Source organism: Aphidius gifuensis, linkage group LG2 (genome assembly GCF_014905175.1).
Source record: "Aphidius gifuensis isolate YNYX2018 linkage group LG2, ASM1490517v1, whole genome shotgun sequence".
Classification (NCBI taxonomy): domain Eukaryota; kingdom Metazoa; phylum Arthropoda; class Insecta; order Hymenoptera; family Braconidae; genus Aphidius; species Aphidius gifuensis.
This window is the reverse complement of record NC_057789.1, coordinates 30,211,850-30,230,455: the sequence shown is the minus strand read 5'-3', so window position 1 is coordinate 30,230,455 and position 18,606 is coordinate 30,211,850. Positions and strand designations below refer to the sequence as shown.

The 18,606-nt window shown below is 27.6% G+C and overlaps 1 protein-coding gene across 2 annotated transcripts in view; it reads right to left on the bottom strand.

The window, feature by feature from the left end:
- The window catches only part of LOC122850238 (SAM and SH3 domain-containing protein 1-like), a 76,823-nt gene that overhangs the window by 11,344 nt on the left and 46,873 nt on the right, over nt 1-18,606 (bottom strand). For both annotated transcript variants that reach the window (XM_044149353.1, XM_044149354.1), the window contains exons 2-5: nt 7,635-7,826; nt 6,532-6,710; nt 4,929-4,975; nt 487-626 (exon numbers count right to left, since the gene is read on the bottom strand). In XM_044149353.1, the coding sequence (XP_044005288.1) occupies nt 487-626; nt 4,929-4,975; nt 6,532-6,710; nt 7,635-7,826 (558 nt within the window). The remainder of the gene's footprint in view (nt 1-486; nt 627-4,928; nt 4,976-6,531; nt 6,711-7,634; nt 7,827-18,606) is intronic.

Genomic DNA, 18,606 nt, shown 5'->3' with positions numbered 1-18,606 from the left:
TGCTGGCAAAAAGGTACATTTACCCAGGCAACTCGATTTTCACCTTTATTTTTTTCTCTCAAATTTTAGTTTATACTGTTCATTTATTGACATGTTATATTTTTTATATTAAAAAAAAAAAAAATAATAAAAATGTGCATTTTATGTATTAAAATATTGTTTTTATTATTGCGCTATTATGTTGCATGTGCAAATGCGGATATTGTATGTATCTTATCATAATTGATCTATTAAAATAGAAAATATTCCATTTAAAACAAGCAAGACTTTTGAAAATAATTTTTTTTTCTTCACTTGGGTATATATGTTTAAAACTTGAAGTCTTGTGACAGTAATTTGAACAAGCTGACAGTTTCCAAAGTAAAATGCCAAGACATTTCTGTTTAAGATTCATGGAATTATTAGCTGAATGTATAAAAAAAGCAAAAGTCTTTGGGGATAAAAGAGAAAAAAAAATTTAATATTATCATGACATATATTAGTTACCCTCTGTGGTACACCCATTCTGGCTCTTCCATGTCTTGGTGATCCTTGTGGTTGACCCTGTTTCTCTTTTCTGTGAGTCTTGAGCCCTCTCAGCAATCGTGAAAATGTTGTCTTTTTTTTACTCGTATTTTGTCCTTGTTCTGAAACAACGCAAACAATTATTATTATTTTCTTGGCATATCAAAAACAAAAGCCGACATTTTCCACAGTATACATATAATTAAATTGCAACTATAGTATATATCTATTACGACATAATTTATATTATACATAATATGGTTAGCTTTTATCGTAGTAGTATAGTAGTAGTAGTCGATTGGTTATTTCAAGCTCTGATTTAAAGCTGTCAATAATACTCATTATAATAACAGCTTCTTTCACTAATTTGATGAGTTCCATATAGTTTACCGCAATGCATTATACAATGTGATTATACTTCTAAATGTAACGCAGCAGCATCATGCTAATTATCATATTTTCCATTTCAAAAATCAATAGTTACCAGAATAAGCATTAATTGATATTTTTTTTTCTTCATTAATGATTTACGTATAAATGAAGCTATAATGTTGTCATTTTATTATTGGTACTATATTCAAGTATTTTCCCTAGACAATTTATGTCAAATGCGCGCGACTCGTTAATACAAAAATAACAAAAATAACAACATTTTAAATGCACGAAACTTGACGAGATATAATATAATTTAAAAATTTTTTATTATGTTTAATTTTATTTTATTAAAAACACGCTCATATTTGAATATTATATATTATTCATTCATTGCGTGTTGATATAAAAATAATAAAAATGGAAAAATATATATAAAAAAAAAAAAAAAGGCTTGTACAGTATAGGATGATGGCTAATAAACAAGGTGCCTATCGCAGACGACATCTGGCATTTATATTATTTTTTTTTCCTTTTATATTTTCATGATTTATTTAAAAATTTTGTGTGTTTACTAAATACTCTCAAACATTATTTATTTATTTATTATTATTAACACAATGCAAAATTTGTTGAATAGATTTATTGTTAATATTTTAATATGAAATTAATAAGTGCTTGTTTTACGGTGTGATTGTAAATAATAATTATACGATATTTTATGGATGATCAACAACAACAAGTATACTTTATTGTTATTATTATTATCATCATCATCATCATCATCATCTGTATTTAAAATGGGATTATTTTGATTTTTATATATGTATTTTATAATAATAAAAATGATATTAAAAGCCAGCTTATAAAACATAAACAAAGAAATATTGATAAAATCACGTATGTGAAAAATGAATTGCAGGTATATTCAAATTTATCATTAACGTGACAGTTTAATTGTGCGTTATGGGAATGAGTGTGTATATATGAGGATGTATTTATATGTAGATGAATGACATAGAAGAGAAGATTGAACATATCAAAACACCCCTCAGGGAATATTGAATTATATTGTTCACGTGTAATAACACTATATCTTTATATGTATAATGTAATAATTATATAACATTAGTTGTGACTATCATTTAGCCGCAACTATATTTATTCAAAAATAAAACTAAATTAATTATTAATTAATTATTTTTTATGTTGATGTAACATGCGACAATGGGTTTATTTTTTTCCAAAGATAATCAAACATTGCCATGTCGAAACTCAATGGATTTCAAATGAATTGAAAAGTAATAAAAAATAATAAAACAAAAATTGAGAAAAATAGTTACGTCGAGACAAATACGGCGCCAAACGTGGTTAAGTTACAGCTCGCTGAATTCATCTATTGTTGTAAAAAGAAAAAAGAAAAAAGAAAAAAACCACCCTTGACACACCATCATCAATGTGTGCACATGCATGTGTCTCAGCCAAATGTTATTTTTCTCACTCTCTTCAATACATTTTCTTTTATTTTACTTTAGTTTTTTCACATTCACATTTTTCGCGACAGTTTTTTTTTCTATTGTTTTTTTTTATACAAACTAATATATATATAGGATAGTACACGAATACGAAAAATTATCCAATTTCAGGTACTCGACTTGTACAGTATATACTTTTTTTTTTCTTGTAAATTACGATCTATCTTTTCCATTTTTTGTTGTTGTTGCACTAGGAGAGAATTTAAAGTGAGAAAAATAAAAAATATTAATATAAAAAATAGTTGTTTAAAATTAGTTATGGTCTATGGATGATAAAATATTTTTTAAGAAGCATAAAAATACACCTGGCTAATTGCTGTGTAATCGAGTGGTAGTTTTCAAATTTAATATAAAAAGTAATTTACTTAATAAAGTTAAGAATTTTAAATATACATTTATATATATTTTCTTTTTTTTCAATCCTTGTTAATACTTGTTTCAATTTTTTGTATATATCAATTATTGTATAATTTATTATGAAGAAAAAAAGTATATTTCTATACAGTATATATATATATATTATTAATGATAATAATAACAACTAATAAGTGAAAGCACGATATAACTATCAAGAAAAGTTATTAAAACACACAGCGATCGCCTGAGGACCTCTTTCATCGAGCTCTTTACGCTCGTTGCTTAAAAAAGTTTTGGATGTGCTTTTGAATATTTTTTTTTTTTTCTATTCCCCTTTTTTTTTTTTATACTTTTACATCAACAGTTTCACCAAGTTTTTAAACCCATGTATTTTTCACAAACACACGAGTGTTTGTCAAAAGAGGTCATTTTAGTTTAAACTTGAAAAATAAAAAAACTAAAAAAACACTGTCATTATGAAAAATGTCATAATGTAATTGAAAAATATATATTGATAAATTAAATTTATTGAGTTGAAGAGGCATAATAATATTAAGTTAAATAGTTATAATCATTTAAAGTGAACATTCCTCAATTGTCACAGATTTAACACTACACTAGACTACATTGCTGCAGAGTAGTTTGGTGCTTGTCTCTGTTTCTGTGTCTTTGTATATATATATATATGTTGCCTCAATTTTATCACTTGGGAAATGTTACGTATTGTAGCAATACCAACACCATGATTTTATCAAGTGTGTCTATATACATATATATTTATTTGACAATGGAAATGAGCTCAAGCGATGGCACAAGTTCTCTTCATTGGAATCTCAACACAACAACAACAACAACAATAACAACAATCATTCTATATGTAATAGATAAATAGATAAATAGATACAAACTGTGTATATATATATATACATATGAAAAGGCGTTGTCTCGAATAGAATCAAACTACATAGTAGTAGCACTATAGATGTATAGGAAATCCTAGTTTGAATACGTTTATCCTATTGGTTGCAGTATATGTATATACTTGTACTCGTCCAAGCGAAATTTGCTTACTTCAATTCGTGATCTCAGTATGTCTAGTATAATGTAGAAGAACCAATCACCTTGTAAGACCACATACATAGACAAATAGATAGATGGATATTTGTTTATTTATCAACAACACACAACAAGTCTATTATGTTTGGCCAACGTGTCATGACTCATCACATATATATAGGTATATTTACATGAAGAAATTATTATTATTATTGTTTATATTTTGATAAATAAATAAATGTTAAAATATGTTTGGGTGTATTGATTAAATGAAACTTTATTATACGCCTCATTAATTTGCACAGTGAGTGAACGCATTTGAACAAGAGTCAGCTGTTGTCGCCGGCTAGCCGTCTAGATGATCTCTTTGTAATTTGTCTCTTTTTCTTAGTGTAGTTGTTTTGTTTTATATATTTATCTTATTAATCTGTTGGTTTGTTGGTAAACTGCAATAGCTAAGGCAAAAATTTATTATCTATATGATTTGCGGTTGGACCAGTCGTGAGCATGCTATACATAGACAAACTAATTCAACTCTTGTTCACCAATCTAGACTATTTATTGTTTCAACAACTTTGAACATTGCAGCAGTAAGAAATAATATTTAATTAATTAATTTTTTTATATTGGTTGGTTTATTGAGGGGTAAAATATTTAAACACAAAGAGAGGTAGGTTAGTGAAATTTTATAAATATAATTGCGAATTCATAGAGGCATATAGACACGAGTGAATGAATGAGTGAGAGAAAGACGAGTTTAGGTCATAGCCTCAGGGTTTAACAAAAGCAAAAGGGTCCAAAGAGACGAAAAGGGGTTGGTTAACTTACTACATACATATACATATACCTATTTATATATAGAAATATATAGGAAATTCAAAGCGGAAGAACCAAGAATTTGACTGGAAATGAAATAGTGTTGTATACACTCGTACATATATTGAATTCAAGTATTTTTTTGTATTTCAATTTTAGCAATATATATTCCTTCTTTGGAAATGTTTTAAATTTTTTTTTTTTTTTTTTTTCATGCAAATGTATAATGTATAAGTATAATGTATATTTTATAAAACATTGATTATTTCAATTGAATGACAAGCTTACCATTTGGTGGAAATTCGTAGAAAAATGCTGATCTTGGACTGAGACAACTGCAACAAAAAACAAGAAAATAATTTAATTAATAATGATAGTAATAATATATAAAATTAAATGTATATAAAATAATATATGCACATATGAGTCATGTACTGAAAATGATAATAGCACATTATTCATTGGACATGATAATTATATATTTTATTGTATATATATGTAGTTGAATACTGATGTGAGCCTTAGGAGATAGATAGATCTAACTAACCAACTCTATATTAATGGGTTCCTTTGACAAAAAGCTAACATCTCAATGGACAAACGCATGCTGCTGTTGTTGTTGTTGCCGCTGGTGATGCTATAGTGATACTGGTAGCTCTCTCTTGATTCCACTAGAGAGACAATTGCCTCGAGTGCTTGGAGGAGCTTCATGATCATTGCCGAGGACAAGAATTGGTTTGGACTATTGGATAAGAGGTCACCAGAGAATAGAACTCTCAATATAACTTTCTGTCTGTATATGTATACTAGACTAAACTCAAAGTCACAAGTACTCTATCTGGCTTTATTTGCACTGCATCAATTTATCTATCTATACTGTATGTATATGGTGTAAATTTGAAAAAAAAAGATGCAATGGTTCTTATAACATTTAATAGAAAAATTAATAATAAAAAAATAGTCAGTTTAATAGAATATTTTCAAGCATTATAAATTTAAATTATTCACTGACTGTCGTCCATCTAGATAACAATGTAATTTTCTCGGTACAATTAATTTTATCATCGTTGTGCGTTAATATAACGAGATATACCTATATGTAGTATTTTGTACTTGTTGGTACATAGATAGATGGATGGATGGATGGATGGATAGATGTATGTACAAAATTTGTAGATATTTGTGAGTAAATTCATATGAAAATTGAACAATGTCATTTATGTCCGTTCTCTCTTTTGCAATATCTGCTTGGTAAAACTGTTAACCAGCACTAAATTTAAACTCTAACATGATGATGCGTGAACATAAATATATGCATGCAAATTGTACAATTCATATTGACCAACAAACATTTCAATGAGAAATACAGGCAGAATTCAGAATTCGATTATTTGAATGAGCCAGGAAATATGATAACAAGAATTGGAAATAAAAAATTGTACATGTACATACATCAATTATATACATTTCAAACAATTTAAAGATAGTCAAGAGTCTCATTGTTACATTGAATAATAATAATAATAATAATATGATAATGTAGTGTATGTTATATGAACACAGTAGACAACAAGTGTAACATTATATTTCTATATATTATTTATTTATGAATTAAAATTTCTAATTAAATATGTTAAAAATTGTCGACACACTCTGGAATATAATTGTTATTTAAATTTAATTTTTATTTATCATGTCTGTTTTCAAGTATTTAAAGGACACAGGTGTTGTAACAACAACAACAACAACAACACACACACACTAGTGTCCTTTCATTAATAATAATTTAAAATAAATTACTACTAAATAATATTCATACACTTGTGCATGTAACAACTGGTTAAACATTATATGTATAGAAATAATAATTGTTAATAATATAAATAAATACCTTTGGTAGGTGTGTTGTTGCTGTTGTTGCTGTTGTTGTTGTCCACCAGAATTAATACTCGTATTTTGTGTGGCTAGAGCAAGTTTTTGTTGTCTTTGTTGAAGCATTTGACGACCAAATACTCCATATCCAAATCCATAAATTTCGTCTTCTTCCTTGTCACTCAGGCAACTTGATGGCTGTGGGTGAAAAAAATTAAATATTATTATTATTATTATTGTTATTCCGTCATCAAGAGTAATATTGTCATAAAAAAAAAATCAATGAAAAATCCCAGTGGATAAATCGTCAAATTGATTGAAAAAAACAAATTAGATAACTTTTTTATCCTGTAAAAAGTGCAAACAGCATTGTGTGTGTAGTAAAAAGACTTTTCGCGATTTGTAAATAAATGTCTGGGGAGCCCTTAGAGTCGTTTGTGACCTTAATCGATAACCAGTTCACCAGTTGGCCATGATTGAAAAGTCCATTAGTCCCATGAGATAATTTAACTAAAAATTTTTTAGAGTTTATTTGATCTAGCTACTTATTTGCCGATAATAACATATATATAAATTAAACAACAAATAACAATATTGAATTGAGCTTTTGACACTTTTGCTTCAGCTACTGCATCTATGCTATACCTATATGCTTAGATAAAAAAAGTGAGACAACCAAATGGTATATAATGGCACATCATCTATATACCTACATGTAAGTGAACAGACGTACAAATCGAAATTTACTGCAAATGGAAATTTTACTCGTTTCGATAAAATAATATAAAAAAAAAAAAAAAAAAATTAAATAAAATAAAAATTCAATACGATAAGAATTCCTTGGAGATTGGTACAATGGCGTACACGTTATGCTTCATTTTTTTCTTTTTTTTTTTTTTCAATGTATATATTATTTGTGTTTGGTGTGTGAACATGAAAGAATAAGATGAGAAAAATGTGTTGGTGAACAGAACGAGATATTCCTGTGGGACAGACAGACAGACAGGCAGACAGACACAAGTCGTTTGAAACTAAATTTTTCTTGGCTACATTATTTTATTTTTTATTTTATAGAAACAAATGATTTTCAAGTTGAGACATAATATTTAAAAATTGACTTACCGAGTATTTACCAGGAACATAAATGGGTTGTGAATGACTTGTGGTAAGCTGAGTGTTGGGTATACCTCTTGGTGAGGCATTTGTTTCACGGCGTCTAAGTTCTTCAAGTGGCTCCAGGACATCACCATAATGTGTTCTGAAGAGGTCTGCATACCTTGATGCCAATCCCTCCAAATATCCTTGTTCACCTTCCTTTAATATTAAATCAATATAAATATTACACAATTTATTAAATTAAATAAAAATTTATTTTTCAAACTTTAAAGAAGAAAAATAAAAATTCACAAGATAAATGTGTAATCTTTTGCGTTTGAAATAAAATATACAAAGTATTTTTTATTAATATTAATTTATCCTGTTTTTGACACTTTTGTCCTTCTCAAGAAGTTTCAAACCGTTTCAAAAAATAAATAAATCATGCGCAAACTTGAAATATATTTATATACCAAATGTTTATATTTATTTATATAGAGTATAGAGTTGGTATATATGTACACCAATAAAAACCGGGCCAACAGAGAGAGAATTTCTAAAATTCTACAAAGAAAACATTGAAAAGTTAGCCAGCCAGCTACAACCAAGAAAAAGCAGAGAGTTTGTTGGTAAGGTACACGCTGAGAGCATCACATTAATATTTCAGGATTCCACTTGTAAGCCAAGAGCTCACCCACTGTTGCTACTTCAACTATATATACTCAACGACATACAGGTGTATATATAATATATATATTTATAAAAAATAAAAAACTTTATTCTATAACTATATTCTTAAAAAAAAAAAAAACAAATCTTTGTCTTGATGAATAAATTATAATATTATTGAAAAATATAAATTTTTTTTTTCTGTTTTTTCAATTACTCATTTAAAGTGACTCTGTACATAAAATTAAATTAAATACTTATTTTAAATGAAATTAAATTGATTTGAAAGATCAGAGATATAATGAAGCTTTAAAAATTCACAGCATCATTGAATGTTAACTGTAATCATCACACTTTTTCTTCTTCTTTATATATATTATATTATTATTTTTTATCTTTTCCTTAACTACTGATCTGTCGATTTGTGCATTATAAAACGTCGTTTACATGCTCAACACCAACTTGATTGTCTCCATTTTATCATTTGGCTTCCAATCATTTTACATTGTCCTCTGTATAATCAGGCTCTTGAATTTAGCATAAAAGCAAATGGATATTTTCTCCCCTTTTATTTAAGATTCTAGCTTCATCTCACTCTCTTATTATTATTATTATTATTTTTTTATTTTATTTCTGATACATATATTAAGCAATAATAAATCAAAGACAACGACTATATACCTATTTATCTCTTTTTCGTCATTACGATATAATATTTGCGTATGAAATTTCCAAGTGAGTCGTTTGAATGAGACATTAAGAAAGCACACATTGAAGGTGTAAATTTACTTAATTATAATATTATTTATTTCAATTTTTTTAATCAAGAAAATAGTATATACATATACAGCTGCAGTGATGAAAGAATATATGATATTAAATTATAAATACATTTCATTTAGTCTTCCAATCACTTTAATTTTAAAAAATTTTTTTTTTATGCTGATGAATGAAAAAATAAAAAAATAATGATATTGCAAAATGTCTTTGTGAGAAAATGGAAAATTCTTGGAACATTAATAGCTCGCTTGAGACGTTGAAATTGTAAGAAATATATATAGTATGTCCTGTATTGCGGGCGGCGAATTAAAATTTAATCGGAAATAATAATCAAGGCTTAATTAAAAGATGAGTTGAAAGTTTTTCTAGCTTTTATCTTATGCTCGTCGTCGTCGTCGTCGTTGATGACTCTTCTTGTCCAAGAAAATATTATTATACTGCTCGTGTATAATATATATATTTTTAACAATTTTAGTTTAAATGTTTTGTAAAAATATAGTTTAGACCTTTGACTCGCTCTCATCAAACTTTTAGCATTTATTTTTTTTATCCTTTTTTATTGCTTACTTGAGAGAGAATGACTTTTTGACAAAAATATTTAACAAACTGCACAATGCAGATCAACTTCACAAGTCAAATTTTAAATAAAACTTGTTTTTTTTTTTTATTTTATTTTTTAATTAAAGGCTATTTATTTTATTTTATTTTATTTTATTTTATACAGTTTTTATAGTATATGGTCTTGAAAAAAACTCAACAATTGACCTCACTGGGAATTGTTTTTGCAGGATTTTTGTTTTAACCATCACACAGTCTGAGTGAGTGAGTGAGCTCTTTTAGCAAATTTACCAGCTAGCTAGCTTTACTTCTCAAGCTTAGCCAAAAAGAAATAGAACGAATAAAAGTGGAAAATTGAAAAGTCAAGACATTTTCTCGTCTTCTGAATCTCTATTACCTCTCGAGTTTAACCGCATCATCACTTTTTTTTATACATGTCACTCGTATATTTTATTATAAAAAAAACTGTGTGAAAAAAATAAAAATATATAAGTCATTTTTCCAGCTTTTTAAAGAGCTGTCTATTTCAACTGATGAATGTGTGTTTTTCTTTTATTTATTTATTTTTTTTTTTGATATATAAAAATGTAACAATAAAAAAATACCAAAGAATATTCAACTGTACAAGTATAAAATTTTTTTGGATCTGTGCCATGTTTAAAATCTTTTTCTTATGAGAAAAAATAAAGAAAAAAAAAAATAAAAATAAAGGATTATACGTCAATTGGTGAAATAAAAAAAAAAAAAGAAAAAGAAAAAGAGTTTGGAAGGTTTTGAAAAATTGAAGGGCTTGAGGTTCAACATGGTTCTTCTTTCATCAGAGCAGCTAGCTCCTTGAAAGTGAAAAACGACTTGTCTATATATATATATATATATATTGTAGAAAAGCTCTTGGAGGCGCGAAGAAGTAGACGTCTCGCGATAATTGGTAGTCCCTTGGTGGCTTCAATACAAGGACGATGAATTTTTATTATTTTTTTTTTGTTTTCGGATGGCCCACTCAAGCGGACGTTGCACCACCATTAGTGAGCCAGGTAAACCAGTTCGTCAAAGTGCTATATACATAATACTTTTATATATAGAAATATTTTTTTTTTTCTTCTAGTACTAGCTAGTATAATACTGCATATCTCAAATAATTTTTTTATAAATATATACAAGGTAGACTCAAGTTGCACTCTTTTTTTCGTCAAAAAAATAAAATAAAAAACCTAAAATTCAGCTGTACAGATGATACTCCCCATTTCTCATTATAAATGTATACACCTTTCATTTGTTTATAATATACATTGAATATATACTGAGCGAGCCTATTCAACTGAGGCGTTATTCTCTCTCAACTGTATTTTATTTTTCAACAAGTCAACAAGAGTTGACTGACAAATATCCTTAGGTATACATGCTCTTTAATTTTTAGTCCTTTAATATTATATTCAAGTTTACTATAGGTCTTTAATTTTTTTTAATTATATACAATAATTTAAAAAATATTGAAGAAAAGTTTTAAGGGTTTAATGGTATACATATACAAGAAAGAAAAGTCTAGTTTAAAGTAAAGGTTATATAAGGATTAATGTGCATCAGACCGAGACACGAGAGGCATGTCGCGCTACTTTAACCCTTTTACTTGACTCGCCAGAATTTTTGGCGTTACCCGACAGCTTAAAAGTCGTCGCCCTAATCTCCGTCTGTCCAAGCAACCATTTCGCAATGTATAGACGACCGCAATGTATATTATAATTTTAAGCCATCAAGTTTTCTTCTCATTAATAAAAATATTTAAAAAAAAATTTCAGCTATATAATTAAAAAGCTGTATGAAAATGTAGTACAGCCTGAGTCACATTAAGCACGATGAACTTGCGCTGTGATAACGTCTTTAAAATTTTTGTCAAACAGCGAGAAAAAAGCAAGTGGTACAATATAGATGATATAGATTATGTAATGTACTTATAATATTGTTGTTGGCTGATGAAAAATAATAAATAATAATAAAAAAAAGTCGTCTGGATTTTTTTAATATACCCTTTTGCCCTTATAGTATCTAATACATACTTGAAATTTTTTATATTTTTTTTTATATTTGCCAGTATGCCAAAAGACACGTTGTTAGTGATGCATCAAGAGATTGGCTACGAAGCATCTTGGTGCTCTTTGTCTAAAAAACCAATGACCAACCAGTTGTCGTCATTCATTCCAGCTGACTTGGCTCTCTTTCTCTTTCTCTCTTGAAGAGTCTTGTAAATATATATATTATATATACACAATACAAAGGGTATTATAGTGCTGCTGTGTCTACTCTTGTTCCAACTATAAATACAATATAATGTCTGCGACTGGAGCATCCATTTGAAATTTTAGAAAATTTTAATATATACCAAAGTACATTGAAAGAGAGAAAAGCAAGAAAATTGGATTCCACTTGAAATACATTATATATATCCCAGGACAATTTTGACATTGGTTCGCCTCTTTATGCTTTATTTCCGCTTTCTGACATTCTCCTCTCATTTTGATTCCCATCGGAATATGAAATTAGACAATACCACTGCTACTATATGTAGCCTTTGTCAATGCGACTAGCTCTTGCTCGGCCATTAGGGGACACCAATCAATTTAATTTTGATTGTTTATTACATCATGATTCATGACACTGTACTGTTAATTTTGAAAATTCCATCAAATTTAATTTATATATTTAAATTACATCAAATATACTATTATTGATATAACTTGTCAATGGCATTTTAATTTAGTCTTTATTTTTTTTTTATATAGCTATATATTATATGTATTGTTTAATAAAATTTAATTTATTGTGTATACAATGTACAAATCATAATAAGAACATTGATGTATGATTGTTGAGGCATGAAACAATGAAAGTATATGACAACGACGACAACAACAACAACAATTGGTGTAACATAATAAAATGTAAATTAGTAAGCAGACATTTAAATATACTACTGGTTTAACTGTGACTATTTATTTATTTTATTTTATTTTATTTTTTTTTCAACCACAATAGATGCTAATAACCGATGATGCTGTTGTTGGCATCAAAACTTTCATTTGACATATAATGTCTATCCATATATGTATATGTATAATACAGATTCGCAGCTTCATATATTTTCTCAAATTTCGACGTGTCATACAAAACGAATAATAGTAATAATAATAATAATAGGTTACACACCAAAATACAGAACAATGGAAACAAAAGGATAATAAAAAAAAAATGAATATGAAAAAATAAAATAAAATAAAAAAAAAAATTAATTTGCAAAAATTACACAGTTTTCTCCGTGAATTTAATTATTCAATTTTTCATTTTTCTTGTCGCACACCTTCATGACGACAAAGAACAATTAACAGATATCTTTTTTTTTTTTTTCTTTTTTTTTTGTTATAGGTATATATAATCGCATTTGTTGAGATGAAACAGACAAGTGTGAGGATTTTCTAAGTTTCATCATCATAAGAGAGAAGGAGAGATAAGATTCCCGCAGGGTTTTAACTATTTTCATGAAAACAAAGGAACTTATATTATAAAAAATAATTTTTCTTTTCAATGTTACAGTATAAGAGTATTATATACTCTTTCTCAAATTAAACTATGACAACGCATTGCTATTCTTATATATAATTGGCGCATACAAATATATATATTTCTAAAAATTTAATTTTATTTTCATTCATTCATTTCTTTTTTTTTTTTTTTCTTTTCCTTCATTTGTTCATTGTGCTCTTATAGATCTCAAAGTGATCAACCGCGCAACAGTAAAATAATGAGGGGACAACTTTCACCAGACGCCATCTCATTAAAGATGCTTCATCCACCTTTTATTTCAACTTAAAAATTTTAATTAGTAAAAAAATAATAATATTAAAATAAAATGAAGAAAATATTTTTATAATAATATAAACACATGTATATATATATTTTACTTTTTTTTTCAACACTATTAATTTTCTTGATTTTTTTTTCATAAAAATATATATATAGGTATATATATATAGAGGCTGCAACTGAAAAACAAACTCAAATGTATTTAACGACTAATTACAACTTTCAACAAATCTCACTAATTGGATGTTTTTTTAATTTGCCTAAAAATGTGTGTGTGCATATATACCTATTTTTCATTTTCCTCTATATACAAGTTAAATATTTAACTTTTAACTCGAATGAGTGGCAAATAACCACCTTAGAGACATCCCAACAACGAGTCATTGCCAAGTTTGTTTAATACAAGAGATTTATGTGTGTATATATGTACTAATAAATATATATAAAATATATACCTGTATGTAATAATAATTAAACGAGACAAACAAGGAAAATGTAAAACAAAAAGAGAGAGAGCCAACTAAAAGTGGAAATTTTAGTGTAAGCTATGTGTGGTGTAGAGTGTGGTGGCATACATGTAATGCATAAAATTATTTTGAATTGTATTTTTATTATTATTAGAACATGTGGTAAAAAGGTATTGTTGTTGATATGTTGATGTATAAAATTAACAAATTCTGTCACTTTTAAACTGTTTATTATAATTATGATTTTAATGATGAAAATATTAATAAAGCAGACTGATATACATGTATATGTATTAATATTAATTTTTTTCTGTAAAAAGTTTTATACTTTTACGCAGTTTAAAGTTCAGATAAAATGTTATGTGATCCATAGCATAGTTTATTTAACATTAATTTTTAAAAATGTAACCATGTGCACCGGAAAGACCATTCGTTACTTGCATTTAATAAATTGTTAATTTAAACGTCTACAATTTAATGCTCTGACTGTAAGATTCATCAGCTTTTTATTTTACCTCACAGCTTTTTTTTTATCAGTATTAATCACGTGACTCTAATTTTTGGCTAAATGTATATTGTCACCATTTACTACTTTCTCAACTTTTTTAATAATCATTAATCACAAATGAATTGAAATAATAAAAAACAATATAGATTCAAAATGGAAAAAAAATTATAAAAGTAATAATTATCAAGTCAATATTTTTGGCTAAAATTGGAGCTTGCAAGTTTGCATATAGTTAAGTAAGTGCAAGATATTTTTAGCAATTCTCCAGAGAGCGAAAGAGAGACATTACTATAGAGTATATAGTAAATTTTGAAGGGCGGCAGCATTCGATGCACACTCAGCCCTCCCAAAGATGGAAAAAAAAAAAAAAAAAAAAGAGAATATAGTTTTGTACGAATGGATCGAAATAAAGCAAGAAGGTGAATTGCTATATATAACTGTAAAGGCAAAAAAAAATAAAATAGAGGGTGCAAGGAAAGAAGAGGGCGATGATACGTGCATGGAATACCGTCAAGTTTGTTCAAACTCCTTGGAGATTCGACTCTTCTCGACTACCATACAGAGACTTGGCTTGGTTTCCTTTACTTTACTTTACTTTTAACCCTCTTTTATTCCATTTTATTTCTTCCTTCCTTTTTTTTTCTTTCTTTATTTTACTAGCCTTTCCGTGCATTATACGCGTATTTTCATTTGTTGGAAAGGGAAAGAAAAAGAAGAAGAAGAGCAAAACACTGGTCGCTAGAGGCGAGAATCTTATAAAATATCACTGTGTCAGTGTCTTGAATTATTACAGCATTTAATCATGCCAAATAAGCTCGCTACATTGTAGCTATTTTATTTTTTATTTTTCAAGTTTTCGTTGGTGTCTTTTGAGATTATACTTGAAGCATTTGATCATCGAATTCCCAAATAAATATATAGTATGTTTGTGTAATCTTAAATGCACATAAATAAATTAGCCAACTTTATATTTAATTTTCAAAAACTTTTTTCATTTTTAATTATTCAAGTCTGCAGACGAATTTTCTATTTAATGAAAAACTAGTTTTCAAGTTTGCATTGAAAATTCAAGAAAAACAGTCAACTTACAAATGTTTTGTCTACAATAATATATGTATACGTAAACCGAGCTTGCAGTCAAAGACAAAAGACAAACAAATAAAATAAAAAAAAACTAATACTATTGCTTCTCTCTGGAAAAATCAAAAACTATATAGTTGCTCATTTTTTTCGACTAGTTCTCTAAAAGTTAACGTATATTTCTTGACATCTTGTTGGAGTTTCGATGTGAGTATAGAAAGGGCCATGCTAGACTGTGACTATTTCCCATGTGAATCAACGTGGCCCACGCACACTCGATAATCCCAATGGACTGACTGACATGAGGGACATAGGTGTCAAACTTTTTGTATATATACGTACATGTATAGGTGATCCAATTGAAATACAATCACTTTTTTTTTTTTTTTTTCGTATTTTAGGATTTTTTGGTTTTTTATCAATATTTTTTTTTTCATTGGAAAGCTTTTGGCTGATGATCATAAGATTTCATTGAAATATAGTTATCTTTTGTTAACAGTGCAATTGATCCAAATAAAATGTGGCCAGGAAATAAAAATAAAAATGCAGCTATAAATTGGTAGCAGACTTTAAACAAAGAAAGGTGATCTTGGTAAAAAAATAAAACATACATTATAGGAATCCTTGAAAGACTGCAGGTCAGTAATTTTGGAAAATATATATAAATATTAGTAGGACGATAAAAAACACGTATTTTATTTTTTTTTATCTGTTATAAATATAAGGTGTTCACTATTTTATACTGAGAAAAGTAGAAAAAATTGTCTGTAAATCGATTGGCCATTAAACTTGAAAGAGCAACCCATGGGAAAACAAAGACGTTAAGATAAAGCACACAAATAATAATTTCAATTTTGCAAAAAAAAAAAAATAAATTATTGACAATAAAAGCTGATAATTGTAGGGTGAAAATTGATGAACAAACTTTTTTTTTTTTTTTACAAAATTTATAAGCAAGTTTTAATAGAAAAGAGTTGACTCGAATATATTTTAATTTTGATCCCTTTACTTTTTCTTCTTTTTCTTCTTAAGACAATAATGGAGAAGCAAACTTTTAAATATACAATTAATATGCAAATTTTTATGGTCAGTCAACGATAGAAAGAGATTAATTTATCATATTATTATTATTATTATTATTATTACAAAATTATTTAAAAATACTGGATTAACAATGCGAATTGTGTCTAAAATTTCAACAGTCGCCAAAATATATGTATTCATGTAAATTCATTGTGTTGATCCAAAGCATTTTGTTAAATATCAGGTGTGCAATGTGAATTAGCATGTCACCACAAAAGATTCAAAATATGCAAAAGTGATTTTAGCAAGGAAATATAATATAATAAAATAAAATAAAATAAAATATATATATATTATGCATTGAAGGTATATGAGAATAAATGAGATGAGCTCACTATACCTTTTCATACATGTGACGTTAGATTATTCATTAAAACGTCCTTTATAAACTCAACGCTAGAGAGACGACGACGACGACGACGTATTTGATATTTGATGGTGTGGCAAAGCACTGCACCACCACCGCAGCTTAACCTCTTGACTCTGTGTCAATTCAGCAAAAGTTTCATATATATACATTATACAAATGAGTAGATGAGAGATGAGAAATATCTTTCGAGTTTGTCAAAAGTTTACATAGCCTATCTCTCTCTCTCTCTTACTTGCAATTGAGTGAATTTTATAATTGCTTCAATTTCATAAAAGTACTTGAATTATAAAATGATAACTTTCTTAAATGTATCTTGAGTTTTTTAATTGTTTACACAGGTGTTTGATATAATATGACAACTTGAATATATGTATACAGTATGAAATTAAACTTACGGTCAGTTTTATATGCTGCACCGGAAATTCACAACCATCAAACAATTTGCATATAACATGGATATCTCAGATATTACAGACATTAATATATTAAGCAAGAGTTGTTGTTGTAGCCTCAAGCAATCAATTCACTTTAAATGCTATTAATTCATGTACAAGATCCATCAGACACGCGCGATATAATTTAAGCTATTAAATTTTCATTGATCCACAGTTGATGATATAGTCATAAAAAAACATCATGAATGTCTATCCGATCATTATTACAATATATATGTATATTTATAAAAAGAGATAATAAATATAGTAAATAGCCGTTTCATATGTATATATGTATATTAAAAAATTGAAATTGGCACACGGAAATCGGCTTGGCTCAAGTATGCAAAGTGGATAGACGATGGGACTCTCATGAGAATTTATGTCATGATGGTTCATTGGAAAATAAAAAATATTGAGTGAGTCAGTAAGCTATTCACTATATAGCTATAGTAAGTAAGAGACAAATAAAGATGGAGTATAAAATGTAGGAAGGAAGAGCGGAAGGAAGGAAGGAAGGAAGGAAAGATGTAGCTGAGAAAATAAAGAAAGGGGTGCTGCTATGATGTGCCTTTCGCGTTTAAATGCAAATTGTCGTCTTTACTGCGTATCTAACACAAAAGCATAATTCTGATTATACTCATCGTAGGTTCGTTCGTTAATGTTATATATATATAGTTGTGATGTACGATGTATGATTAAAATGTCGTTGATTCAGTAAAGGGTTTATTCAAAAGGGATGATACATATTGGATAACGTCGAGTTTCCGAGCAGCAGCAGCAGCACCCTTTATCTATGTCCCAACGAGTTGCTTTCTTCGGCATCACTCGAGGTATTTTAACTTTATTTTGTTTATTTATAATTTACTTATTATTATTATTATTATTATTATTATTATTATTGAACATGAATAATATTGTCAACATGTTAGATAGTTGAATTATTTAAAACAAAATATAATACGAGTTTGATAAAGATTAAATTTATAAATGGATTGTTTTATATATATATTGCTACTGCTATACTGCTACTATAATATGTATATAATAAAACAATCTAATGGATCCTGTAATTTGATTACGATTTTATGCGTCTCGTTCGTTGATGCTGACTGTTGTTTGTCTCGTAAATTTTCAACAGGACGACAATTAATTTTCTAGAGTCGCCAGTCGATCCCTGACACTTTAGTACCAC